Consider the following 24,295-nt stretch of genomic DNA (forward strand, 5'->3'; position numbering starts at 1 on the left):
CAATTCACAAGTTACAACACTTGATCTTTTTCCTTCCCTTTCTGCTCTTTGAACTTAACCCAGCCTTTGAGTTATTAGTTACTTTGCTGTGTTTTCCAGTGTTGCTCTTAGGCTGAATATTCACCAGGAGCAATAGTGTCACTCTTCATGTGAATCAGAAGATGGAGACAAGAAAACCTGAGACTCAATAATCTTGCTGAGCAGAATATATAGAAAACTGTGTCTTCTCCTGAGGCCTCCTTCATTGTTTGAGCAGTCTTTTCAGTGCATCAGGTTGAGTGGAAATGTGGAATTTTTCATCTGTTCTGCCCAGTTCTTAGTTCTGCAATCTCCAAAGCATCATATGTCAAAGAGGTTTTTCTCTTACAAGAATAAAGATATAAAAAAGTTTAAAAAATATGCTGCACTGATTTGTGTTATGAGCTGGTCATTTAAATTATTCTTGTTTCTAATTAATAATAAATGGACAGGAATGTGTGTCATGTTAGTCTAGGTTATGATGAAATATCCAGAAGCTTATAAAAATGGTTTCCTTCTCTAAAGTACTAGACTAGTGGTTTGGTTATCTTCAGGTTGGTATTAAGACAGCTGATGTGCGGGTATGTCTGCTGTAACAGTTTAAAACTGAGTCAGTTTCAGTAACAGATGCAGATACTTAACCTCTCTGCTTTACCCAGCAGGAACTACTTTAGCCTAGTGCTTCATTTCAGTTACCATGACAAAATTTCTAGAGGAAATTTTATAAGCATCTTGGAAGACAAGACTAATTTATTGTACCCACTACTTGAAGGTGTTTGGAGTGGTGTTAATTTTGAAAATTAACTTGAAAACTAGAAATAAGTTTTTCAGGAAAAGCCATTAGGACTGAATTACTGAATTCATTTTAAGAGTGTTTCTGTAGGTAATCTCCAAGGACCTGTGAAAGTGCTAGTGTGGATTTTGGCTGGCTAAATCAGTTTATATCTTGGCGGGAATGAAAGCTACTTCTTCAAAGTCACTGCTGCTTTTTAGACCCTGAGACTATTCTATAGAGGGGGAAAAACTTGTTGAACTACAACACCACTTTGAAAAAACTGGAAAGTTGTGGGATCATTGAACTGAAAGCCTAAAGTGCAGACCAGCTGAATACTTCATATAAGCTCTCTTAAGAACTGGTGTTGTATAATGCTGTTGGATTTCTTCAACATGTTTTACAGAAATACATATATTGGAACAAGAGACACCTACAAATCCAACTTTAAGTTAAGGTTAGAAATACATGAATCAGTTCTTTGGCAGTCATAAGGTGAGAACTGTGATTACAGAAGGGAATACATATGGAACCACTCCAGAGGCAGACTGAGGAGGATGAAAGCACTCTTCATCAGGTCATATGAGGAATCTGGACTCTCTACATGTAAGCCCAAGGAATGTTTCAATAGTGAGAACATTTAAATAGTAAGAAAACTGAGGTAGTAGTACTTGACTTTTCAGTAGTAAACCTCAGCTTAGTTTCTTGTGCTGGCAAAAGTAAAAAATGAGAGATTTTTTTGTTTGAACTCATAGCATTTCATTTTAGTTCTTCTTGAGTCTCTTTAAAGAAAGTTAATTGAAAACCAGGGTAATTGAGGCTCCAGTTCTGTGTTTAACCAACTGATTGGTGGAAGAATTCAGGGGAGGCGAGCTATAAAATTCTGTTTCTATGATGGAAGATCAGATTGCCTTTTTTTGGTGCTATTTAAATATAGATGAGATGATACTGCATCCTGTCTAAAGTAAATAAGTTTACGATGCTTCAGGGGCCTTTCTTTGCATTATGGGACTTGCTTTTGACAGCATGAGAAAAGTTGAATTGAGAGTGCTTTTCAAGACTATTGGACTTCCAACTTATGTCTCTGGTCACATATTTTGAGGAATCGGTAACCAATACACAGAGTTACACAGAAGGTGAAAGCAAAACAGTCCTCTGAAAGGAATGTAGAACCATTGCACAAATGTGCAGGGGTAGAGGCATGACAGCCAAAGTTCAGTTGAAGTTAAAACTAGCAAGGAATCTCAGGGGTACTGGAAGGATCTAATGCATTGATAATGAAAGGAGGACAAAGGAAGGAAAGGGAATGTTCCTGACAAATCTGAGAAAGAAAGCATCATACTCATATTCAAGAATGGTGAGAAGGAAGGTCAGGGGAACTGTAGGTAGGTTAGCTTAGCCTCAGACTCAGGGAAGTCTGTGGAGCAAATCCTCTTCCTCCTAGAACACATTTGACACTGTAAGGATACAGTGAGAGATCAAGTCTAAGTTAGTGGTATATGGGCTGAGTAAGTGGACTGTAAGGTTGGTGGAAAATTGGCTGGGCTGTTGGACTCAGGGTTGTGATTGGCAACATCACTTTAAGTGGTGACTGGTTACCAGTGGCACCTTTCGGGGTTGGTATTGGTAGTATTGCTTAAGTAAGTAAGCCCATGCAGCTGTACAAGCTCAGGACAAATTGGCTAGGTAGGAGTTTCTTAGAAAAGGACATCAGTGTCCTGGTGGACATCAAGCTGCAGATGAGTCTGCAGTGTGCCCTTGCATTATTGAAGGCCAGCAGCATACTGGGCTGTACTAGCAAGAAAACAGCAAGCAGGTTGAAGGAAATTTTTCTCACTGCTTCTGAGGCTGTATATGAGTACTGTGTCCAGTTCTCTGGGCTTCCTAGTACAAGAAAGGTATTGACATACTGGAACATGTTCATAGTCAAGAGTTTGCAGGCCATCAGGATTGCTGAGGACATACAGGTTGATGCTGATAGAATTGTGGTGGTTTGGTTTTCCTGGAGTTTTTTTCCTGAAGAGAAGATAAAGGGAAGATTTAATTGTTGCCTTTTTGTACCAAGAGCAGTATATTGAGAAGTTTGCTTAGAGATGCACAGTGAAAGAGGCAACAGTTCCAGTTAAGAGTGTGAAAAATTCCAATTAGATATAAGAGAAAAATACTGTGAGGATGATCAAGCCCTGGGAAGTACATGTGCCTAGAGAACTTGTGGAATCTTCAGTCCTCAGATGTGTATGGAACTCAGCTGGGTAATGTTCTGAGCAGCCTGATCTGATTAGAGCAGATGTTGGGCTAAATAGCCTCCAGAGTTCCCTCTCAGCCTTAAATAGTCAGTGATTCCATGAGTCAGTAGGCTACAAGTTTGTAGAATTAAACTGTCCTTGTATTTTTAGATTATTAGTCAAGTTTCAGGAAGCTTGGCATTTGAATTTTCCCTCATTACCGCAAGTGTTTATGACCCATGGATTAGTGATGTAAAAACATGTTATGTTTGTACTGTTAGAGCAAGTAGAATAAGGGCAGAAGATTTTGTTTGACTTACACTATTCTTAAGCTCACAGTTATTTTTACTGAAGAATAAAAGTATGTAGAAAATAGGTTTTTTTCAGTTGTTTCTGCTGTATTGTTTTTAAGGATCCTCAATCAAGGTGTTTAGATCTGCAGTGCTAGAGAGGTAACTTTTGGATTAGGTGAGCCCCAGAGCTCACTTGTACATTCATAGACTTTTCAGTTGTTTACTGTTGTCACAACTGAAACAAATACAGGTTAAGCACTGAACTTTGTCTTAAATACTTAAAATAAAACCTTTTTGAGAATACAAGTAGAATGACAAAGATAGCTAAATGTATTTTTATCTTCAGAGTATTTATGTTGGCTTTGTTTTGGTCATCTTTTTTAGAAGTTTTTCTGGAGATGGATGAATCTGGAAAAAGTTGTAATGGAGAATGACTGAAGGGGTGTGAGCTGACTCAAACTTTGAGAAGAGGAAGAGCATTAGGGGAAGATTTAATATATGTTCGTTCCTCCACACCCCCCTTATGGAAGTGCAAGATTATCTGCTAAACCCTGTTTGAGTGTATGGCTCAGGATTTTTTCAAGGTGTGGTTTGTTCAAGCTTGTTTTCCCTTCAGAAGACTAAGGAAGACATTGCTCTTAAGTGGTTTCAAAGCTCACATTATCTATGTTTCACTTAAACCTGAAATTTACTCTTTCCGGCAATCACATGTGAAACCTAAAAATAGTTTACATTGTAAGGAAAGATTTCATTGAGTGGATACCAGTATAGTTTCTGTCGTGGCAAAATATGTCTTCAGATTGTATACAACACAATAAATTACAGTTTATTTCTGTCAGTTTCATTTTACAGAGTTAAAGTTGAGACACCTGACCCTGGTATTTTCAATCAGAGAGGTATCTCTGGATTCAGAATATCACAATGTAAGAAAGACTTTACCTTTCAGTTACACCTAGTAGCAATGATGGAGGTGTATCAAAGCTTACCCATCTCTTCTAGGAATTCTTTTTTTTTTTTTAAGACATCTCATGAAGGTGAACATAAAATGCAGCTGCTACACTGAATTTCACCTCTTTGTTTTCAAATGTTTATTCTGGCATAAAATCCCAGGAGGAATTTTTTTGTTATACCATGAATTTTAAAGTGAAAAATATTGCTATCATTGCATGGTAAAGGAATTTTACCATGTGATCCTTCTGATATAAAGGCCATGCACTATGATGTGACAAAGAAACAAAAAGGTACGATACCTTAATTTTACTTTCATCTGTACATATTTGCCTATTGTTACTACACCTGAGAAATATAAATGCTTAAAATCTGAGATGTTCCTACTTTCCATGAGTGAATTCTTAACATCTTTTGCTATAGATTTGTACAATGAGAGTTTAGTTGGATGAACTATCTCGCTTGATCTTTGAATTTTTTTAAAAACAAATGCAACCAGTGTGAACAAAGGCCTGCACAGAAGATGGTAAAATCTGAAGTGTTCAGAAGTAGTATTCTTAATATGCAGTAAGGTATTCCAAATATCCATAGGACTTAAACTTTTCTTTTATAGAAAGAGGATTTTCACTCTTCCTCTTTCCCACTCAGACAACAAGAGTAAAGTTATTGCTATATTTAAAATGTCGAAATTATCTAATACTCTATAAGAATGACCATCCTTTGTATGTGAAGAGATGGAAGTAATGCAACAGACTGCAGTGAGTTCATCTTTTTCAGAATAATGGAGGCAGGAACTACCTAGTAGTGTAGCTCCTGTAGAATGCTTCCCTGTACTCTAGGGGCATCAGACTGCATGGAATCTGGTTTCCTTCATTAAAACTGGAGATAAAGTTATTTCTGCATGATAGGATAAATACAGATGGGGGTATGGAGTTGTTTCTAAATCTGAAAGAGCATTTTAATGCCACCAGTATTACAGATACTGCTCTATGAATACAGTTAACCTATGCAATAGGATTTAATGAGGTCACAATTTTCAGTTTCTATTCCTGTGGTAGAACTGCAGTGTAAATACCAGCTACTTATTTCTGGTGTATTTAAGTGCCAAATGGTGCCAAAGTGTGTTCAGGTGCCAAATGGTGAATCAGATGAAGGAACAGATTCAGCTGGAGAGAAAAAGATCAACTTAATTCTGACTGATTAGTTCCCTCACTGGATTAATTGTTCAGTTACTAATTCTGGTGCAAGGGATAGGGAGGGGATGACAGGGAAGGATCAAACTGGCTGATGGTAGTGATACTGTAACTGCTGTACAAGAGAAAACTGGTGTTACTGATGGATGAGCTATGGCAATAACATTGTAGATCAACACTGCAGGCAAGCCATAGTGCCCAAGTGAATAAACAGCTGGCTCAGATGCGGTTTCAGTTGGTGTGCACTGCAAAGCCTGTGATTCAAGCACATGGAGTATGCTGTAGGAATGCTAAAGTGGCACTAGGTGAGTTTAGTTCAGCTCATTTGGTTTGTGTTGATGCTTTTGAAACTGGGAAGAACTGGGAAAGAAGGGAGTTAGCAGGTAAAGCTAGACCAAGGGAGGCGTGGAATACAGTCTGTGTAATAGAGCCTACAGAAAAGGTGGGGGCTATTCAAGGTCAGTGTCACTTTGGTGTGGTTACATAATCTGCCTGGAAAATAATGAGCTTTAGGACTTGTAATTTATGACTAAACTTGTTCATTCAACATTTTCAATGAGCTGATGTCATAATGTGCATTAGGGACAAAGTCAGTGAAATCTGATTCATTCTTTTAACTAAGGCTGCAAAAGAATAAGGAAATAAATTTGGCAGAACTTATTCAAGGCAGCTGTTAAGGTGCAGATCCTTCCATATTACTCTGGGACATCCAGCAGATGTGACAGGAGGGCAGCTTGGCTGTCAGGGAACTCCTTTCTGAGCTCAGGTACAGAGGGGCACCGTGAAAGGTGGAATTGGGGGTGGGTGGTACCCAAGAAGAACGTAGGCACTTTCCCAGGGTGTGCAGGACTGGAAATAAAAAAGCTAAAGCCTGACTGGAGCTAAATTGAAAAGGACATAAGATACAACCAGGCATTTTGTAGTTCTGGCAAGAAAAGGTAGAGCAAAGAAAATTTGTGAGAGAGGGTAGTAGAAGAATTAAGTTCAAGAGTAACTAATTTTGACAGTACTCATGTAAGAAATTAGTTACAACAGATCTTTTTATGGATTGAATTGCTCTATTACAGAAAGTGGGTAATAGAGGATGCTATAATGAACCCTGCTATTAGTCATTTCAAAAGCAGAGACAGTTCTTGAAAGTATTTAGAACTGAGCTTCAATTTTTTATTTTCCTGTCCTTCAGTGAAAAGTTGATAGCCAGCTTTCAACTGAAGCTGATACTTAGTTCTTCTAATTTGATATTCTGCTGTTATCCATGTATGTGACTTTTCTAAGTAGGACGTAAGATCAACGTGTTATAAAAATCTTCTTTCATGCTGTCTTGTTTAGTAATTGGTGATTCACAGAGGCTTTTCTTCACCTGTAATCAGATTTTAATAGAGGGGATTAAAGCAGATACCTGCTAACTGCTGGTTCTGATGTTTCATGTGTTGAACTGTTTTTTTAATGTTATTGTGTATCTGGTGTTCTATGTATTTGATCTACAAAGGAAAACATTACTGATTTGGTTTATGCTAGACTTACACTGAGTTTACTTAGTCAGACATTTAAGGGTATTCTGGAAAGTGATTAGAGGTGATCGTGTCTTCCCTTTAGGAAGGGCAGAATCTTTTCTGAGGCTTTGAATAAACATTTGCACAGTTGTTAGTGAATTTGTGTGTCCACTCTAGAAAGCGAAAATAGTCTTTCAGGAGAGGTATGGCCTTTGAAGGTATATTTTATTTTGAAGTTGATACGATTCTTTGATTCTGGCTTAATTGTATCTCCTTCAAAGTACCCTCATAACTATTAACCTTGGTGCTCCTCTGTTAGACTCTAGAAGATGGTAGAAGTCCCATAAAACTTCCTGGGATAATTTTTCTGTCACTTTTTGTCTAAAATGCTTAAGATTTTTTTTCCTGTAGGCATAAAGGAAAGATCATGCTGCTCTTTGTCAGTTCTTGTGGGTTCTGACCATATGCCTGTGTGGAGTATGGTCTTTTTCTAAAGAAAACCTTAGCAGCTGTTTAGTGCAGTCTTGGTTTCAGCCCACCAAAATATTGGTTACTTTGCTGTCTTGGCGGTCAGTACTGAGAATCATCACTTGATAAGGTTGCTGATACTCAAGTTCAGAGCATTCTGTATCATGTCTTTGGCCAATATTATCTAAACCACAGTAATTTCAAAAAACTTTACATAGACATAAATCTTTTGATTCTTAACTTCCTGTGCTTTTTCCTGCCTCAGCCTGGTACAGAGCTTGAGACCACATTGTCTCATTCTGTTAATGTAATTGGGCACACTTTCACTAGAGCTGCCTTATTTATGAGGGAGTTCAAATCTTGACCTTATGTTTAGATGTTCTTTCATCATATGAAGATGTGAATCAGCATTTGGAGCTTGTTGCCATAGCTAAAATATGTAACTTCTTTGCTAATGTGCTTGAATTCTCTAGTGCATAGTCAATCACTTTGTAGATGTCACCATATAGAAATGTTTCCTACACAAAATGTGGTCTGTCATGGCTGGCCAGCCTGTCAAAACTGAGAACCCAACTGCCCACATAAGTCAACATCTCTCCCTGGCTTAGCTAAACTTGAAGTGGAGGAGCAAGAGAATCCAAGTTGCAGTGCTCATCCAACGAAGACAAAAATCAGCACCCACAGGATTGTACATCCTAAGCTTAAAGGAGAATGGCATCTTGTTTAGATAGGTTGTCAAAGACTATCTGGGATGTTAGATGTGTTTCACATCATGTCTTGCCAAGTAAAAGTTTTATTGCTGCAGCTGTAGTAACTACTGTCTTTGACACTCGTGCTACTGATTTGGATCATGAGGGTTCAAGCAGTTTTCTGATTTTCCCATTTTATAGGTGATTTTATATGAAACTTGTATCTTGAAGACTTATTTAAGCACATAAATGGCAGCTGGTATAGATAAAGATTGAAACATTTAATAGAATTACAATTAAAGACATAAAGTTAATATTTTCATATCTAAAGGCACTTTCTCTTTGCAAAAGTGGAACTATAATATAAGGATATTCTTGAGTTTTATAACTATTGGTCTATAATTGGAGTAATTTTTGTGTAGGGGTAGGGTTTTGGGGTTTTTTGGTTGACCTATAAAACTTTCACTGAAACTGCTTAGTCTTCCAACATGAAACTACCTCTGAAAAAGAATTAAAGAATGTATTTATTGTTTCCATGGATACAGATACAGCTCTAGACCACTGGTCTCCAAACCTTTTTGATCAGGCACCCCTATCTGTAAAAAAAAAAAATATTGAACATACACCACCAATATCTGTATATTTATAAATTATACACATGTACTACTGTACTATGTATCAGTGGGTTATAAAACATCCAATAATGGAAATTAAAGATTAAATAAATGCTGTTTTTACACTTTATTAACAGTGCAAAAAAATTCTTCTCAAACCCCAGTTGATTGTCTTGCACCCCACTTTGGAGACCACTGCTCTTTCAGTGGGGAGATGCACCAGGCAGTATAAACAGGAGATCTAAAGGCCACAGAGAAAGTACCTATGAAGAGTCTTGCAGTTTTGCCTGTACATGTGTTAGAGACTGCATTTACAGCAGGTGTTTGTCCTAGAGTTTGATCCCTGTATATGAAATAAATGGTTTGTCTTCCCTTCCTACTTCTAAGAAAGGTCAAATGAAGGTTTGTAATATTCAGCGATCTGCTTTACAGGAGCTTTTCATGCACACGTAACAACTGGACGTTTAACATTGCTTATTGCAGAATTGAGGAGTACTTGCTTTTATTTTTGTAACTTACAGGATGTCTTGGTTCTGTTAATTTGGACTGAAACATTCTGATGTTTGACTTCGAATGCTGCTGATACGTTTTCTCAGTGTTGTTATTCAAATCTGCCTAATTTATGTTTGGGATGTGTGGTGGTTTAAGCCCTGCTGGAACCAGAGACTGCGTTGCCGTTGTCCCTCCCCCACCCTTAGCCAGTCAGGCTGGAAATGAGGCACAAACCCTGGGTTAAAATAAGAAGAAATTTAATACAACAGTGTAATAAGCAATCTGAACAACAACAGTAGCAATGATAACAGTGATAAACAGTAATAACAGTAAACAAGACAGAACATATACAGAGAAATACCGCAAATGGTTACCAACAGCTCGCTCGCATGCTTCCCATCACCAAAGCCACAAAGGAAAAAGTTCCCGCTCCCACGCCTGGACCTGACAGTCAGTATGGTACAAATAACCCGGCTGAAGATCCCTTCCCCCTTCTCTGCTGGGGAAACTTAACCCTATCCTAGCTGAACCAGGACAGGATGTCTTTGCAGACTTTTTGCGAACTACTCCCCTATAAACAAGCTTTCATCATCTCTAAGGGAAATTTAGGAAACTTGGTGTTTGGGTGTTGTTTTTTACTTCCAAAAGTCCATTGTCCAGCAGGGATTTATTCTACAGTTTAGGAGAGAACAGAGATCTGTGGTGTATTCTTTAAAAAAGAAAAAAAAAATCTTCTAGTGTAAGCCAATGAGCCAAATATTTATAAGCCTAAGGAAGGGGAGAGCCTTGCTGGACTGTCCTAATCTTAAAACATGATGATTCTAAATTACTTTTTGACTGTGAACTTTGTAGCCTCACGGTGTACTGTCCCAGGAGTTAGCTTGCTTGTCCTTCTGTCTTATGCCCTTACTTACCATGTTTTAGCATGTGTCAGATATTACAGGAGTTTTTAGAGCCTGTTTTGAGGTAGTAGTTGTGTGGCTTTTACATGGTTGGCTTCCTAAACATACATCCCAATTCCTAATGTATCTGCAGTCATTGTGTGTTATTGAAATGCCAGCTGTTTTAAAACTGATGGGAAGTGGCAAGGTGCAAATAAGAATATGGGTATAGATTAACTTTCTACATAAACTAAGTGTATGCTGCTTCCTTACATGCTTTTCAGACCAATGTCACTACTTGAGTGCTTAGTGTACTGTGATCTGGATTTTTTTTTTTAATTAGAACACAGTTGTTAACATATCCCCACCAACATTTTGTACTGAAATTCAGCAAAAGAGAAGTTACATCACCAGACTATCTGCAACAAATTTTACTGGTAAACAAAGTGTTACACCTTCAGTTGGAATTTTAAGTTATAAACTGTGTTGATAGTTCACATAGCTCAAACTGTGGTAGACTTTGTTTAGAAGTACAATTTGTTGCTGTTCTGAAAATTATAGATTAAAGTAAAAATATCTTTCCTGATGTCTAACATGCTTCAGAAGCCATAGCCCTATTTCAGAGACAGTAACAGCAGTTGCAGATTTTTTTCATTATGCTACTTGGCTGTTACTTCATGTTACTTTGAAGCCAGCACCTTCAAAAGCGTGAGAACCAGGTCCTGACCTCTGAGACCACAGAATGTACAGTGTTTTAGTTAAAACACCTGAAGTTAAATACTTCTGTTGCTTTGACTTTCAGCAAGATATATTATGAGAAGAATTGAACAGCCTATTGATAGGAGAGAATTCTGAGGCTGTTCTGTTATTTGGCCAGTAGTATAAAACTGATAGTATAGAAGATCAAATGCAGAATAAGATTTGTCTGATAATCTTATCTTCCATTGTCAGAAGGGAGGTAATGTGTGGAAGATGTATGTCAAACACTCTGTTTTGTGAACTTCCTGGAGATTTGGGGCAGGAGTGAGGGAAGTATGAATTAGTGCTGTAGCTAAAATTATTTTGATTGTTTTTCTGTGGAGATGTGGAGCTTGAGGTATGATGCTTTATTTAGCCACTTCTTAAAATACTAATATTACTGGTATGTACGAACAAGAAGTCACTTACCACATAGCTCGTCATTATTTGTTTTCCAGTAACTTCTCATCCTGACTGAAGTGCAGCAAATCAGTTTATCCGTAGTTGCACAACCCAAGGTGAAGAAATAAAGCTGATTAGGCACTCACCAAGTTAAATTTTGTTTACTCCTTGAGATATCTCAGTCCACTTGTATGAGTGGCATTAGAATACAGCTTCTTGTGTCCTGATTTTGTTGACTGTCTTCAGACTTTTTTGTCACATAGAATTGGCAGGTACTATTAGAAAACAGAATGGGCAGTTTCATAAGTGGATGGTCTGTACTCAGTCGCGTGTAACAGTACATATGATGCTGACTTATTTCTATGCATCTGTTTTTTCAGAGTGCAAAACTTCCATATGTATAGAAGCAATTAAAGTAACTGACAGATAACTAGGATCCCAGTTGGGGAGAAGAAGCGGCAAAATGAGCCAGTTTGAGCATTTTTTACAAGCTCTAATGGTTATTTTTTCATTTGTTTTTTTAATCATACAAGTTGCCTAGTGTGCTTGAGTACTCACTACACTTGAGATGCAGTGTGGAAGAAGGAACGAAGGTTGTCTTAGTCTTAAATGCATGGATGAGGGAAAAGAAATCAAGCAACTTAATTTTCATTTTTTCTTGCATAGTGACTAAAATATTTGAATTGAACATTCTTCAGCATATTTGAGGGTGTTGGATTTTTTTCAAGCTGCTCTTGGTGTGTTACCTCTAAAATTTTGCTTATTAGAATTATGTTTACATTGAAGGGTGAAGATGTCAACCGGACACTTGAAGGTGGGAGGAAGCCTCTTCACTATGCAGCAGACTGTGGACAGCTTGAGATTCTGGAATTTCTGCTATTGAAAGGAGCTGATATTAACGTATGTACATCAATTTGTAAATAGATGTTAGGGTTTTTTCCCCAGCTCTGCACCACCCCCCCCTCCCCTCTCCAAGGGATTGATATAAGTGCTTAAATGGTTACTGAAAGAACTAAACAATTTGACTCATTTAAAAATATTTGAGAGGTGGTCTCATAAAGCTTAGAAGCTTAAAAATTTGTTTTAAGTGTTTTCTTTTTGGACACGCTAGGCAAAGTTGTTTGTGGCTATAAACATTTTAAACTTAATTTGACCATAATTAGAAAAATAAATTCAGTAATCACATTTAAATAAAATTTATATGAAATATATATTACATTTGTTAGAAGGGACTTCAGAAGACAGTGCAATGCATGCTTGGCCAGGGCAGGATCAACTCTGTTTAAACTGGTGTGCTTCTCTCATTTTTGGAGATATTCTTACTTGTACAAACTTAGTCATTTTGATGTAGCTTGAGATGCATGGCTTTTTTGTCATGCAAAGACTTGGCTGGGCTGTACTGGCACTTCAAAATAGTGTTGTTCTCCATGAAGTGAAGTTTCTAAATACTTTAACTATATACCCCAAACACTGTGCCTTAGAATAGTCATCTGAAAGTTATATAAGACATCTTAGCTTTAGCTTTTAGCTTAATAAAATTACTTGATTTTTTTCCTTGGTGTCTGGAAAGTTTCTCTCTTCCTCAGGAGTTCTCCAAACTGGAAAGGAGGAAAAAATAGAGGAAAAAATAAGAACATTTCAGTTGATCCATCTCTTAATCTTTCCAGGACTGTAGTTTAAAAAGGAGATGACAGCCCAAACAATGTTTCAGCCAGAACTATTTTCTGAAGTCAGAATGGCTGAGAAATGGGAGAATTAGGAACAGCGTTTCTAAATTGGGCAAAATTTGTCAGCTGAAACCCCTTAATTCCTATCATTGGCCTAAAAAAATAGACAAACTTTTGGATACCAAAAGTCTTATGGAAGACATCTTGCTGTTACCTGACTTTTTTTAAACAATTACTTTTTCTTTTTAAAAATAAGAGTAAAAATTTTGATAGAATACATTTCTGGATAATACTCTTAAATCCTTACCTTCACTCTAATGTTGGCAAAATAAAATTAAAAAGTTAGGTGAAACCTTTTAACACTGTGTGAAATTGTGCTTCAAATAACTGTGTCTCAATTTACAGGCTCCAGACAAACATAATATCACACCACTTCTATCAGCAGTCTATGAGGGCCATGTTTCCTGTGTGAAATTACTTCTGTCAAAGGTGAGATACAAATGTTTAGAATGAGTTACCGTTAGAAAAGTATATTATGAATTTTCTTCAGTAATATTATGATGCTCCGGATAAGTTCAGAACATCAAACAAATGCTGTTTATGTTGGTAGACCAGAGAGGGTACTCTGATTATGGAGAAGGTAGTTGAAGGAGAAAGTTCCAGGACTTTTGCAGTGTAGCAAAAGTAATAGTGACCACGAACAATATTGTGAGCTCCAGCTAGAGATCAGTTAACAGTAAATCAGGCAAGAAAAAAAAAATGCATTCCTTCAGCAGACAGGGAGGAGTGGGATTTAGCTTTGGGAGCTGCTTAAGTATTTTCATGTGATGGAGTCTCCACTCTGAAGTTGCTCAGAGGTGTGGTTTCCCTCTGCTTTTGCCAGATGACTGAAAACCCATCTTAGCTGGCAGTGAGGGGAAGTAAAAGTAGGACGACAAGCTATCTCTGTTACAGAGCTTGTAAATTTTGTCCTGGGGAGAATAAGCTTAATCTGTTTCTGGCCTTCCTTTGATTCATATTACAAAGGTGATCCAATTTACAAAGCAGTAGTTAATTCAGGCAATGTTTTGTCTCCCTTCGTGTGTGCTGCTTCTTGTTACGCCTCATTTACTTTGAGAAGTGGAGGTTAACAGTGCATTTTCAGTATGTGAACCTGCTTAAATCATTTGGCCAAAGGATTAGGTTCTGTATAAAGTTTTCATATACCACTTCCAAGGTAAAGTTTTCCTTAACTGCCTTAATGCTGCATGAATTTGACTTTTCTTCACTTCTATGATTCTGTCTAATGTTGGTTATGCCCTTCTGTGAAGAAATGCTGTAACTGTTAATTTAGGATTCAAATGGTGCATGCAACTTGCTTGAATTTGTTATGAAGACTGATCCTTCATTTAGGTTCATTATATACACATTACAAAAATATCCTTTATTCCATGTTGTATTTCTTTCCATTTCTCTTTTTTGAATGCAAAACACCTCAATAAGTTGCTCAAATAATAGATAAGATACCTCAAAACGTAAGTTCACACAGGAGTTGTCCAGCAACTAGTAAGGGTTGTGCATTCATTGTAGTCTGTCAGCAAGGGCATTAAGGTCCTTCCTGAATCAGCTATTTTTCACACAGCTTGTGAGAATGTATTGATCTCTACTTGGTGCAATTTGAATGGCATTCAACAGTCATAAAGATGAAGCAGTCTTACAAAGATGTGCAGAATGTTATAAGCAAATAACTTGGACTAGGAGATTAGAAAAATGTTGCTGCAAATGAATGGTTTGGTAAAGCTTCTATTATTTTCAGATTTCCTTGTGCAGAGCAAATCATAGAATGGGCTGGGCTGGGACTTAAAGCCCATCCAGTGCCACCCCCCTGCCATGGGCGGGGACACCTTTCACTAGCCCAGGTTGCCCAAAGCCCCGTCCAGCCTGGCCTTGAACCCTTCCAGGGAGGGGGCAGCCACAGCTGCTCTGGGCAACCTGTGCCAGGGCCTCACCACCCTCACAAGGAAGAATTTCTGCCTTAGATCTGATCTGAATCTACCCTCTTTCAGTTTAAAACCATTGCCCCTTGTCCTGTCACTGTACTTCATGAGGAGACCCTCCCCATCTTTCCTGTAGGCCTCCTTTGAGTACTGCAAGACTCCTATAAGGTCTCCCCACAGAGCCTTCTCATCTCCAGGCTGAACAACCCCAACTCTCTCAGCTTGTCCTCATAAGGGAGGTTCTCCAGCCCCTGATCATGTTTTTGGTGTCCCCTGGGCCCACTCAAGCAGTTTTATGTCCTTCTAATGTTGGGGGCCCCAGAGCTGGGTGTGGCAGTCTAGGTGAGGTCTCACTACATGTTGTACCTCATCTGCTTGCTTCCATTCACATAGACCAGCTGATAAAATAGTTATGAGCTGGAACTTTGTTCATCAGCTCAAAGGCAGATCTGTATGAAGAGAAAGAACAACCTCTTAATATAAGTTACAGACCTTGTTTTAACATCTGTCACACCTTGTTTGTAACAGTCTGATTTCATACATTCTTTGGTAGCAGATACCTGTGAGACCAGGTAGTTCAACCCTTATGAAAGCTGTAAAAATTACTTACTATTTGACTGTTTAATGTGCTTCCTAGTTACTTGTGGAGTGAGATTTATTCTTTTGTTACTCCAAATGCAGGATGAATGTTAAATATCTAATGTTAGTGTATATAAATAGTGGAACTGCAAATGAGGGACCAATATAGTTAAAATTTTTCTTCAGAGCTGTTTTTTCTTGCTTTTGTAAATACTACACTTCTACTTTATTGCTAAGAAGCTTCATTATTTCATGTGTACCTACTTTCAGCTGCCTTCATTTACCCTGTTAGTTGATCTCTTGCATATGTGGCCTCTGTTATAGAATATCCCCTAAGCTGTTAAACTAGAAGTCAATAACCTCCTTACATATATTTAAATGGGAAAAAAAAAAATGAAATTTTTTTGGTACTTTCATAAGTTTTGAGACAGGGATACATATCTCCTTAGTCTGTTTGCATGCCACAAATATTAAAAAGTTAGTAGTTTGATCAAGTTAAAATTACGTAAGGTATAAAAAACTGTTTCTCTTCACCTGCCAAGATGAGATTTAATTTAAATAATCCTGTTGGATGCAGTTGTTGATTTGGAAATTTAATTGTTTTAAGCTAACATTCTGTACTGCCTTCTACAGTTTATGAATTATGGGGATGTTCATAAATGTTTCACATGAGACTCCTGAGATATTAAGAGGAGGAGGGGTGTTCCAGGAAATGTTTCACATGTTAATTGGACATAAAATGTAAAAAATATACCTTAATCAAAGTACAGAATATTAAAAAGATTAGCATAGTCAAGGTGATGTCTAACATTTTTGTAAACTTTCTGTTACTGTAGAAGATCTGTTTGTCTGAAAGTAAGCTGGCTACTCTTTCACGTAGTGTGGCTGTAGAGCATTCTTGAAACTATCTTCCACTGAAAGCAGTAAAAGTATTAAAAGTGTTTGGGTCATAATTCACTTTTAGGGGATAATAAATACATGTAAATAGTAGAGACTGAATCAAGATTCTAAACTCTTAAACTGACTGGAATGATTAGAGTGGGCACTTGATCTTCAGCGGAAGTAACCTGGGCTGCTGCAAACCTGTGTTTTCTGTTGTTACTGGTGATCATGCAGTTGCATGATAAAACACAGCCAAGCTTCTTCTAAGCTCATAGTAAAAGTTTACATTTGTAAGACCTTAACTTGAAAAGTGCTGGCAGACCTATGCTGGCTTTTATCAGTTCAGTGTCTATCAACATTTTTAGTGTACATGTCACATGAGTAATAGAATTTTCTGTAGATGATCCTAAAAGTTGAATCCATTATACCAATTGTTGTCCCTTGAAAAGCTGTGATTTGTTTTATGGAATTTCAACTAACTTTCAACAAGGCTTTCCTATGGTAAAGCACAGCTTGTTACTCTTGTTATTCCTCAGAAAGAACTGTTTTGGGCTTCTTAGCAAATGTTTCTCACATGGAAGTTGAACACTGATGACACTGTGTCTAAAATACAAATGACTTTTTGGAATAGTGAAGGCTGGTGATTTCTCTGGCTGATCCACTGCATGTAATGTGTTAAACTTTATTCTTCATGTATATTGCTCTCTTACTGGTAAGTTGAGGGAAAACTTCTAAGGTTAGCATAGGGTGCTAGGATGACTTGAAATAGTTCTTATTCTCTTCCCTATCACCCTTTTCAGCAGAAGAGTTCAACATGGACACTGTAAAAAGTTACAGATCTTTCATTGGGCTGGAAATAAGATGCTTCTTTCCTCCTCACAGCTCAGTTCTTAATTATAAAGCTGATGGACCCATTTGGATTTTTCTTACATTAAAGTAAGAATTATTATGCTAATTATATGTATTTATTTGACATGCAGGTGACACTAACTGTACTTTCTTTTGGAAAACTTAACTACATTTAGAGGGACTACAGGAGGAACGAAGCTAAAGATGTTGCTCTTAGTCCTAAACTACTGGCTCTTTTGATGTCTTCTGAGAAGCAGTAGAAAGCCAATTCTAACTTTCAAGTAGTGCTCCCAGCCATTGTTGCTATAGCCCCAACCATCTGACCAATTCTTGTACACAGGGGCTAGCAGTGCATCAGAATCAAATGGTTTCACAGCTTCTGAGGAAGCAAACTTCCTCTGGGAACTGCCCACATGTGAAGTTTTATGTGAAGGCAAGGGAGGAGGAGAGATGCTTCAAAAATCTCAAGAGCTCCCTGAAGCACCGATCTTGTTTAACAGTATCATAGCAGGGTGATACCTTGGATGAGCTCTCTGTCTGGGAAGCAGAACTTTCTACTTTATTCTGCAGTATCTGTAGGAATATGTTGAGGAAAAGTGTAGATAAATCAGGTTAGACTACATCTAACACACAGATTAAATATTTTCTTAAAAGTCTGGAAGGGACTCCAAGAGGTTATCGTTAAGTAGTTTTTAAGAATGCCACTGTTGTGGTAGATGACTCTGGGACTTGTTCTTAAATTCTTTCTATCAGCCAAATTCATTGTCTGCCATTCCTTAATATATTCAAGTTTCCATCACGTTGGTGTTCAATCCTTTGGAATAGAATGGTACCTTGTTTATCAAGTCATAGTATCACTGCCATTATGGAAGCATTACACGTGGCTAGGTTTAGTCAGCTTCTGAACAAAATTACTGTTGCTGGGAGAGTTGTGTTGGGTTGTACACCCTGTATCTAAATCTTGTGGCTCTCAGGCTTGTATGTATATAAAATTATATAAATAAGCTCCTTTGAAAATCCAAAAGCTCTTACTGGTGACCTTAACCGTTAAATTACATAACTTCGGAGCATTTGTAACTGTAGTAAGGAGATACAATTTAACATGATGTTTTCTGAAGAAACAAGGTGGAAAAGTGTGTTATGTGATATATAAAATGACCCTTTCCTTGAGCAATTCAAAATATTCTAGCAGTAACATAGTTTTTTGGAGCTGTAGTTTGACAGGACAAAACAATCAATGGTATAAAGAGTCTCTACAGTAATCTCCTCCAGACTCACCAGTCTCCCAAGATGGATTTTGTGTAGCAGCGTTTGGAAATGGGTGAGGAATCTAGCAAGACTTTACAAAAAACAACCTCATCAGTAGCCTTGTCAGGATTGATAAGGGTCTGTGGAGATGGGGGGTGACCTAATTAAGCAGGCATTGCTACTGGATGCTTTATGACACACAGCCAGTGTGCAGTCACGTTTAAATCTGCCCAGCCAGGTATGAGTTGTCTTCAGAAGTTTAATTTGTGATGGTCTGCAGTAGTTTTAATCACATAGGAGTGAAAGAGTGCTTGTATGCAGTCTTTCTTGCCATACTGTCTCTTCTGTGGGCAAGATGATCACGTGACTGTCTACCAACATTAGGCTGCAGTGCCATGTTACAGGTAAGCTAATGCTTAGTTGCCTGCAGAGCCGGTGATTCTGTTCAGTCTTTTAATACTCTGACTTGCATATTCCTACTACTTCGTTGCAATAGGGCTGGCATTCACCCTGTTCATTTCTCCCTATTTCAAGTTAATTTCTGTAGTTAGTTTCTGATTGAGACCTCCAAATTAAAGTTCTGTTGGAGCTTTAGTTCCTTGTGTTTATGGAATTGGAGAAACACTGATGCCAAATCAAGAGACAGAACTGAGGTATCTTCAGCTGCTGCCTTGGGAATTTCCCCGTGTGACATACCAGTTCCAGAGGGTGGTCTCCTGGATTTGATTACAGTTTTTGTAGATGTACAATAGAACCCAGTTTCTCTGATTTATTTCTCATGTAGTCTTTGTGTTGTTCCTTTGTAAATGACAGATAGTGTTTGCTTGTTGCCACATACTAAATGCTTGCTCAGCTGTCTGTTGAGGCATTGTTTTTGTAGGAGATGGATGAGATTCAGATTAAATTCGAGAACGAGACATGGAACAGATGGGAAGGATGAAGCATCTTTAGCCCTGTAGTGTCTGTTATATCTACACTTGCCTTATACTATTAGTTTCAAAAGCAGTCTTTCTCTTAATACACTTCATGCTTATTCTTGAGCTATGGGGAAAATATTTTTGCAAGCCTATTTGTTGTCATCCTTCTGAAAGCCTGGTTTGATTTCATTAGTTTTCATAATGGGCCACAACAACCCCCAGCAGTGCTACAGGCTTGGGGAAGAGTTGCTGGAGAGCTGCCAGTCAGAGAGGGACCTGGGGGTATTGATAGCCAGCTGAATATGAGCCAGCAGTGTGCCCAGGTGGCCAAGAAGGCCAATGGCATCCTGGCTTGTGTCAGCAATAGCATGGCCAGCAGGGACAGGGAAGGGATCTTGCCCATGTACTTGGCACTGCTGAGGCCGCACCTCGATTCCTGTGTTCAGTTTTGGGCCCCTCACTACAAAAAGGACACTGGGTTACTCAGACGTGTCCAGAGAAGGGCTACACAGCTTGGTCAAGGGTCTGGAACACATGTCCTATGAGGAGCGGCTGAGGGAACTGGGGGTGTTTAGTCTGGAGAAGAGGAGGCTGAGGGGAGACCTCATCACCCTCTACAGCTACCTGAAAGGAAGCTGCAGAGAGCTGGGGATGAGCCTCTTTAGCCTAGTAGAAAGTGACAGGACAAGAGGGAATAGCCTCATATTGTTCCAGGGAAAGTTCAGACTAGATATCAGGAAGCATTTCTTTACAGAAGGGATTGTTAGGCGTTGGAATGGGCTGCCCAGGGAGGTGGTGGAGTCCCCATCCCTGGAGGTGTTCAAGAGTAGGGTTGATTTAGAGCTTAAGGATATGCTGTAGGTGGGAACTGCTAGGAGAACGGTTGGACTAGATGATCTCCAGGGTCCTTTCCAACCTAGATGATTCTGTGTGATTCTGTGATAAGCTAAAGCAACACCAGCTATTCTCATTTGGCGGTAGGTGCCTGGGGTATTGTCATATCTGAAGGATTAATACATTGTTACTACCTCTTTAATAAGAGGAAAAAAAATACTGAACATTAAAGGTTATCTAGCCCTGTCATAATTTTTGCCACAGCTATATTCCTTTTGTTTCCATTCAAGTCTGTATTCCTTAGCTGTACAGTATAAGATCTGTGGAAATACAGATTTGGCTAGAAGCTTATGTTGGAAGGCCTCTGTTTGGAAGTGCCTGACTACTGGAAATCATGTTGTTTGGATGCATAGTTTAATTGCCTGGGAAGTGTATTTGTAATTAAATACATGCATTTTCTAAGAGGAAAAAAAAAGCTTCTCACTGCTTCGTTTTAGCAATGAAAATTAAAATACTAAAAAAGGTCTGGGCAAAGTTCAAATACCAATTTGGGTTAATAACAGTGATTATTTTTTTTTTTTACCTTTGTATGGAAAGTAACATTCACCTATAATTGTAGGTGGGATGAGACTTTAAGGTGAGAAGTGAAGTGAAATAGATGCTTGAAAAAGGATCTGTAGCTGCATGCTCACTGAGAAGGGGTTTGACTGGTAGAATGAAGAGGAGTCTACAATATTATGCCTGCCAAAACAACGTGTACTGTGCTGCTACAGCTCTTGGGCAGTTTCAGGGAGCTGGAACTGATAACATCTTCATAAATTTAGATTTCATAGACCTTATTTTCCGCCCCTTCAATACACCTGTAAGAATGCATTCAATTCTATCTGGATAATTGACATTTTCTAAACTACCTGGTGATTCTGTAGGATTTGGCTACATATTAAAACTGGAGCAATATGAAAACTGCAGGAGAGCTCCTTCCTTAATCTTGTGTGTGCTATAACACTTATTCTACCTTTTCAAATTGCTGTCTCTGAAGGGATATGAAGACCTCTCTAAACCAAGTGATTTAGCTCCATAAATTTCTTCTCAAAATCCCTGTAAGCATTTAAAGTGTGATGTTCTGTGAAAGACAAGTAATCTCATAATATGTGGTTTGACCTTGGAAAGTACATTCATCAAAAATGGTGAATTAAGTACTGTGAAGAATCATTTGATAGAATTTCCTGGTGGGTTTTCTAAGAAGTGTTTGAAATGTGATTTTAATACTCACTGGTGGTTGACATTGAGTACGCCAGCAGTTTAAGCAGTAATTTTGTGGCTGCAGAAAGCAAACAGCTTTCTAATGCTGCCTTTACTCTTTTGTAAATCCTTTGTTCAGTATTGAAGTTGTTGTCAATGTTTTATGGGTTTTTTTCAAGTTTCCACCTGCTGTAAGGGTTACATGGATTTAACCCCCAATATTGTGTTTTTATTTTTTTATTCATGAAGCACAGCAAAAAAAATTTGTTTGTTTATGGTTTTATGATTAAGGTACTTTGAACTGTAGCTTCACTTATTACCATAATTTGTGTTGGTATTCAAGTTTAGACATTTCTTCCAACATAAAAAAAAACCCATATATAACAAGCATACAGTTATTTTGTTTTACAATGCCAGTTGTTTTATTTATGGAGAGTGGAATAGTTATGACTTATCTTTCCTAATTACAGTGCATACATTGAATTTACTAATAAACACCAAACATAATTTAAGGGTAGATACACTCTTCCAAAGGTATTTTGTTACACACTTTCTTCTGAAGTTAGCATTTCAGTGCAGTTTCTGTTGCTCAGATGTTTTCATTTTGGAATCGGCAATGCTCAGTTTGATTTATTATAAGAACTTAGATGCGGTTTGAAAACATCAAAAGTTGAGATTACAAATGACTGTTTTCAAGAACTGCTGTTGTGCTTATCATAATGATCAGCCATAATCAATTACTGTTACGATTTTCACAGATTGGATTCGTTAAATGGTTTTCACCATAGCACAGCTTCATCATCTGTGATGGTTTAGGCCTGCCCAATATGAACTAAAGCAAAATATTGATAATGTGGTAATTTAAACTTAAAAACAAAACCAAAGTTTTTGTTGGCATGTTTAAAATGTTCAAATAGTATCACTCATTCCAAACCTATAGGGATTAAAGGTTCGGTGTTGGTCTGAAATTGCTAATTTGTTATAAAATTGTAAAATGTTAAATGGGAAAAAAATTAAAATGTGAGGACTTATACTTGAAACTTTTCTATACATTATAAAATCATTTAGTTTCCATTTGGGCACAAAATTTTAATGTTTGGAATAACAAATGACTGCTACATGTATGCTAGATCAGCCTCTAGAAGGCTTAATTAACCTATTATTACCAGTAGATAATAATACAGTATCTCATTAATTCTCAAAAATTGAAGGACACTGAGCACTGAAATACACAATGGGTGAAGATTATTTTTACTGCCCTCAACAAAGGATAAGTGAATTTGCTGAAGTAGAATTAGTAAATCTTAGTGTTGTGGCTACAAGAAGTAGTGTAAACCCTCTAGGTCAGCATTGAGACATGCTTTTCTAATAAATAGCGGATTTTTGTCAGACAAGAGATCAAAATACTATATCCTTAAAGCATATCTCCTGAGGAATTAATTTTGCCTATTCCTGTGAAACTACCTTTTTAAAATAATCCTTCCTTTCTAAACTATCAAGCCTTGCTTACACAGTCTGTGTAACCTAGCAATAGTTTTTGGAATTCTTAGTGTATCTTGCAAGTTGATAAAAGTATGTGGAGTAGCATACTGCAGGCATTCCAAAAAGTAGACCTATGGAGGTTTGCAGAGCAATACCTAAACTGCTCTATCAGCATCTGAGTTTGTTCAAAATGCTGCTTTACTCTGACTTAATGTAATACATGAAAGTAATTAGGCTTGGTCTAAAGAGCACTTCCTCCTTAAAGTTCAAAGGCAGGGCTTGTTGTCTTACTACTACATTAACAGTAGTTAATTGTTTTTATTAATCTTAAAATATTTTTCTAGGAATTTGAGATATATTCGAATAGCCTTTGTAATTTTGAACAATAAAGTTGTTTGAAGCATGCTATGACCTCAGAGTGAAGCGGAAGTGCGTATCTTTTGTCCATTTTTTTCACTTCTGCCTTTTCAGTACTATTAATGTTAAATAACATAATATTGGAGCATATTATACTATTAGGGAGGAAATAATTTTTTAGTAGTTTTTGGCAAAATCAGAATTGAATTGTCTTCTAAAATACCAGGGTTTTATTTTGATCATGTTATGTACCAACCTTCTACAAAACAAAATAATAGATAAAATAATGACTACTGAAGCAACATCAGTTCCTGTATTTCAGTTTGCTTTTAGTTTTTTTAGGGATAGTGGATTTAAGGGATACCTATTTGTAAAAGAGAAATATATATAAAATTACTCCATGCTTTTCTTTAAGAATCTTTTTTTTTTTTGTAATGTACAAAGATTTTTTTGAGTCTAGGAGAAACCAGTATCATGTTACAATAGACAAGTAAACTTTTTTGAATGTTTTTAATGGAGGATGTGGTTTGTTGCAAAAGATGTGACAAATCTCATCCATTTATTCAGTTTTCAAAATATTTCTTCTTTTTATAAAATATCTAATGCAATTTGATCTCTTTCTACTAAAAAAGTGTTATGAGAAAAGTCCTATAGTGTTAGGCAATTTAACACCTTTTCTTTCTCCTGCCAGTGACAGAAGGGATGCCATTTGGGAAAAGTTGTATGACCACTTCTGCTCACTTATTCCCCTCATTCATAGCCAGGGATTTTAGAGGTTCACACATCTATCCCCTTTAAAAAGTGTTTATATATTTGTTGTCCATTAATTAATCTATATCCTTTTTGAACAAGCTGACATCTGCCTCTAATTTAATCCAGCAACTTGTTCTGGAAGTTTGCTGTTTGCTATGTAATAAGGTCTTCTACTAGCTTCATGAAGTGCCCCAATTCCAGCTTTGCAGGGTTTGGTTACAGCTCTGCATTGCCTTTACCTGCTGCCTTCCGGGTGTTTTTGTTTTAACTGCAATTGTACCCT

At 37.5% G+C, this 24,295-nt stretch overlaps 1 protein-coding gene across 1 annotated transcript in view; it reads left to right on the forward strand.

The window, feature by feature from the left end:
• MTPN (myotrophin) overlaps window positions 1-24,295 on the forward strand; it is a 42,639-nt gene that overhangs the window by 12,662 nt on the left and 5,682 nt on the right. Inside the window, exons 2-3 of the mRNA XM_074902036.1 lie at window positions 12,013-12,126; window positions 13,299-13,382. Of these exons, the coding sequence (XP_074758137.1) occupies window positions 12,013-12,126; window positions 13,299-13,382 (198 nt within the window). The remainder of the gene's footprint in view (window positions 1-12,012; window positions 12,127-13,298; window positions 13,383-24,295) is intronic.

The sequence above is a fragment of the Athene noctua genome, chromosome 3 (genome assembly GCF_965140245.1).
Source record: "Athene noctua chromosome 3, bAthNoc1.hap1.1, whole genome shotgun sequence".
Taxonomy (NCBI): Eukaryota; Metazoa; Chordata; class Aves; order Strigiformes; family Strigidae; genus Athene; species Athene noctua.